Source organism: Triticum urartu, chromosome 5A, assembly GCF_056163025.1.
Source record: "Triticum urartu cultivar PI428250 chromosome 5A, HENAU_Tu73, whole genome shotgun sequence".
Lineage (NCBI taxonomy): Eukaryota > Viridiplantae > Streptophyta > Magnoliopsida > Poales > Poaceae > Triticum > Triticum urartu.
This window is the reverse complement of record NC_141877.1, coordinates 414,776,163-414,779,959: the sequence shown is the minus strand read 5'-3', so window position 1 is coordinate 414,779,959 and position 3,797 is coordinate 414,776,163. Positions and strand designations below refer to the sequence as shown.

General features: G+C 48.0%; 1 protein-coding gene across 1 annotated transcript; it reads right to left on the bottom strand.

Moving 5' to 3' along the window:
- Positions 1-2,120: 2,120 nt before the first annotated feature.
- LOC147971666 (uncharacterized) lies at positions 2,121-3,317 on the bottom strand. Its single transcript, XM_087526228.1, has 3 exons — positions 3,207-3,317; positions 2,683-3,111; positions 2,121-2,381 (listed from the first exon to the last, which is right to left on the bottom strand). Exons 1-3 carry the CDS (start codon positions 3,315-3,317, stop codon positions 2,121-2,123), a joined length of 801 nt encoding a protein of 266 aa, XP_087382354.1.
- Between the last annotated feature and the right edge of the window lie 480 nt (positions 3,318-3,797).

Sequence of the window (3,797 nt, the reverse complement as noted above, 5' to 3'; positions counted from 1 at the left end):
GCTATTCCTTGTCGAAGATGTTGACAATCTCCGTGCGCGGCTCCGGCGGCATGGGCGGCAGCTGCAGCTCCCGAGCCTTCGGCTGCTCCGCTCCGGCCTCCTTCTCCTCTATTTCCGTGTCAAGTTCGGCAAAGAGCATGTCGCATGCCGCCTGCTCCTGTCGGAGGAACTGCCGGTTGGCCTCCACGTAGGCCTCATCCTAAATGGACTTCAGGATGGCCTGCTGCTCCGTCATCTTCGCGGCTCAGACTGCCGGTTGAACCTCTGCTCCGGCAGCTCCGCCTCCTCCATCGGCTCCCGCAACGGCTCTCCTTCTCTTCCTCCGCCTCCTCCTCCGGTAGCTGCTCCTCGTCCTCCTCCGGCTCCGGAGAGTCCGGAGGCATTCCGGTAGCGATGCGGGGCGGCGCGCCTTGCCTGGATCTCCTCCGTGATCTGCCTCCGACGCTCGAGCGTGAGCATAGCGTATGTGGTGATCAGCCGTCGGGCCATGGGTGATGCCGGAGAGCGTGGGAGAGCGGGAGAGAGGAGGCGGACGGGCTCGGATGGCAGCATAGAGAGAGAGGGAGGAGGTGGATGGGCTAGGGTTGGGGGGTGCGGGCCGACTTAAATAGCCGTAGTCGGCCTCGGGCGGCAAGCTGGAGCAGCGCCACGCGGCAATAGAGGAGGTGTCCGTCGGACCGCCGGGTTTTTGGGCGAGTCCGCGTGGGACCCGTCGTCTGCCCTTGGACTATACTTGTGGATAGACCTTTCCCGCCGGCTCCCCCGACGTGGATGCATGCAGATTGTTGACCTTGACCCTGAGAACGCACGGTGGCGTCCCGTGCCGCCGTCTTCTCTTCTCTCCTCTCTTGAGATATTTAGCGTTCGGGCGTTCTGGTCGTCGAGTGCTCTGTGATGTCTCTGCGTTTCTCTAATTTCGCACGTTTAACTAGCTGGCACGTACTAACCACGCACGGCTGCGGCTGCATGCGAGCACGCGACTTGCAGGCAGGCAGGGAGACGAGCCATCAGGACGTACGACCGGGCCGCGTGATGCACGCATATTTCATGCTCCCGTAGTCCCATAGGCAATACGTGATGGCTTAGGTTGGAGATGCATGCATGCATCCATGGTTTCTTTCTCCCGGCGACGGAGACCTCAGGCGTACGTGCACTAATTAATTGCTTGGCTCGCCGGCACCTCGTTGCTGTTTCTTTGAAGAAACTGCACCCGCCCTGTTGTTGTTGATGATGATGGTCCATCGTTCGAAGCTCGTCATGCAGAGCACGGCCATGACCATGCATGATTCATCTGTCCACAGCTTCACAAGGTGGCTTAGGTCAGGACGCGACTTTTTTGTTTGTTTGTTGTTATCCGTTTTGTATGTAGCGGGTGTGATCATCTTAAACTAATGTCAGACCGACGAGCACATGATGATGGTACGCTGATTAGCAACAGGTCGCCGCCAATTTTATAAGCTGCCAACAGCAGCAGGCTGGTTGTTTGCCACACGCGCCGCTGGTTGTGGCTTTTATTTTTTGCGGCAAACCGCTGGTTGTGGCTTTTATTTTTTGCGGCAAACCGCTGGTTGTGGCTTTGCTGACACCATGCTGATTTTATCCCAGGGTCATCATATATACGTACTCCACTAGCGCTAAGAGTGTTGGTCTCTTCGTGTTAGGACAGGGAGCCACTACAAGAGAAAACCTTACTACGGCGTTACAACTATTATTTAACAGTAGCGCGTTTCTAAACAAGCGATATAGCTAAAATACTTAGTAGTAACGCCTCTTTCTCTACCAACGCTATTACTATGATCATATAGTAGTAGCGCTCTATTTTGTCCCCGCGCTACAACTAGGTAAATAGAAATTAAAAATAAAAAAAGAGTCAGAGGCAATATTCATGAAAATCAAGACAAGTCCAATGCAAATAAACTAAGTTCATAGAACCATCTCACAAGCATTAACGACAAATACCACATTTAATATAACCACACAATCTCACAAACTCATATATAGTAGTGAACAATGCATGGATAGATCATAGTTGATAAGTCTACTAGGTAGTCATACTAGCATATATATATGGTTCAGCATCCACACGCATGCATGGATAGATCTCACAAGCATATGTAGTTCTAGATGATATCGATGACGACCATCACCCTTAAGCCTGGGCGGTGGGTGTTCCTGATAGTAATTAGGATTGCCTGTCCAACATGAAGATTCTTGCCGACGAGGAAGCTCTTCCACCCAACCGAGTTGAAGTGTGTGCGACCGTCCGTATCCACGCCGTACGCACAAGTGGTGATGGAGCCCCTCGCGGTAAGGCGTATTCCAACAAAGCCTTCTTCATCAGGCTTGATACCAAAACTCTCAGATAGGCTCTTTGGCAGTTTCTGAATAAGAAAAACATATCAATTAATAAGTAGCCTCACACATTCTACACTATCAAAAGACAGTACTACATTTCTACACTAAGTATAACAATAAAGCATAGATATCATTGGATTCACTAAGCATATAAGATTCACTAAGCATATATATCATCAGGTTCACTAAGCATATAGATCATCGGATTTACTGAGCATATAAGATTCACTAAGCATATAAGATTCACTAAGCATATATATCATCGGACTCTACACTAAGTATAACAATAAAGCATATCATCAAATTACTACACTAAATGCAACATACCATGATATGCCGATCAACCATGGTACTTGTCAGGCGGGTCACGACTGGCACCCCGACGAAGTCAGCACGTGGCGAAATGATGTCCCATAGGTTGCACACCTCCTCCTCGCTCAACCTCATTCTTTGAGCAACGATGGCTTCGCCAAGTGGGTCGTCATCATCCTCATCATCCTCATCATATTCATCATCTTCTGCTTTGTTGACATAAATCACGGTCAACTTGGGTCTTTCTGCTCTGAAGGAGAAGCTGATCAACTCACCACCGGTGATACGCATGTGGGCGATGAAACGGACCCATCCATCTCCTCCCACCTGCGTCATATTTCGTCCTTTCTCGACCTCCATAGTGTAGGGGCCCCTAGGAGCCTCAAAGGTCACAGAGTCTCTGGTCAGCTTGTTGAATTCTGACCTCACATTGCATGGGACGATCTGTGTGCAAAAAGCAAAATGATATATACACGATGCATTAATGCCAATAACACTAAAAACAAAATAGTGGTTACTAGTTTCATATAATTTATTACCGCCGCATGAAGAAAACTCGACTGGTAGTAGATGCCGAACAGCGTGCCAGTTGCAAGGCTGCTGGTGCACCTTGACTTGCACCGTCGGCATGGTGGTGGTGGTGGCGTCATTTCCCTAAAGCAATATGATTAGAGGATTAACGATCCAAAAATTAAATATAAAGTTTTCAATACACACATCGGGTTTTGAATAATATACACATCATAAAGAATACACATGAGGTTCACATGGCAAGCAAAATAACAACTAAATTGTAGTTCAGTTCAGACAATAACCTAACAGAGATCATGTAACCCAAACAGAGCCTAATATAGAATTCACAAGTGGGTGAAAATGTAGCCAACATTTTCTACTACAAAATATAAGCACTAGACTAAGAGGTAATACAAGGGAAGAACAATCGCACACACAGACAAAAGATAGCATCAACCTGTCCTAATTAACACAACAAAGTCAGTTTTCTCATTCAAGAAAATAGAGACATGAGACAGATTAGTTAGCATTTTTTTTTGAAACGGGTGTTAGCATATATTCAAATGCGCACCATAACAAGTTTACAATTTGAGCATCACCACATACAGACACTCTCT

Excerpts from the sequence above, each read along its gene's own strand:
- LOC147971666 (XM_087526228.1), bottom strand. The coding sequence starts at position 3,317 with ATGACGCCACCACCACCACCATGCCGACGGTGCAAGTCAAGGTGCACC. Across the intron at positions 3,112-3,206 it reads CGAGTTTTCTTCATGCGGCG|ATCGTCCCATGCAATGTGAG; the intron begins GTAATAAATTAT and ends TTTTGCACACAG. Across the intron at positions 2,382-2,682 it reads TGGTTGATCGGCATATCATG|AAACTGCCAAAGAGCCTATC; the intron begins GTATGTTGCATT and ends TTTCTTATTCAG.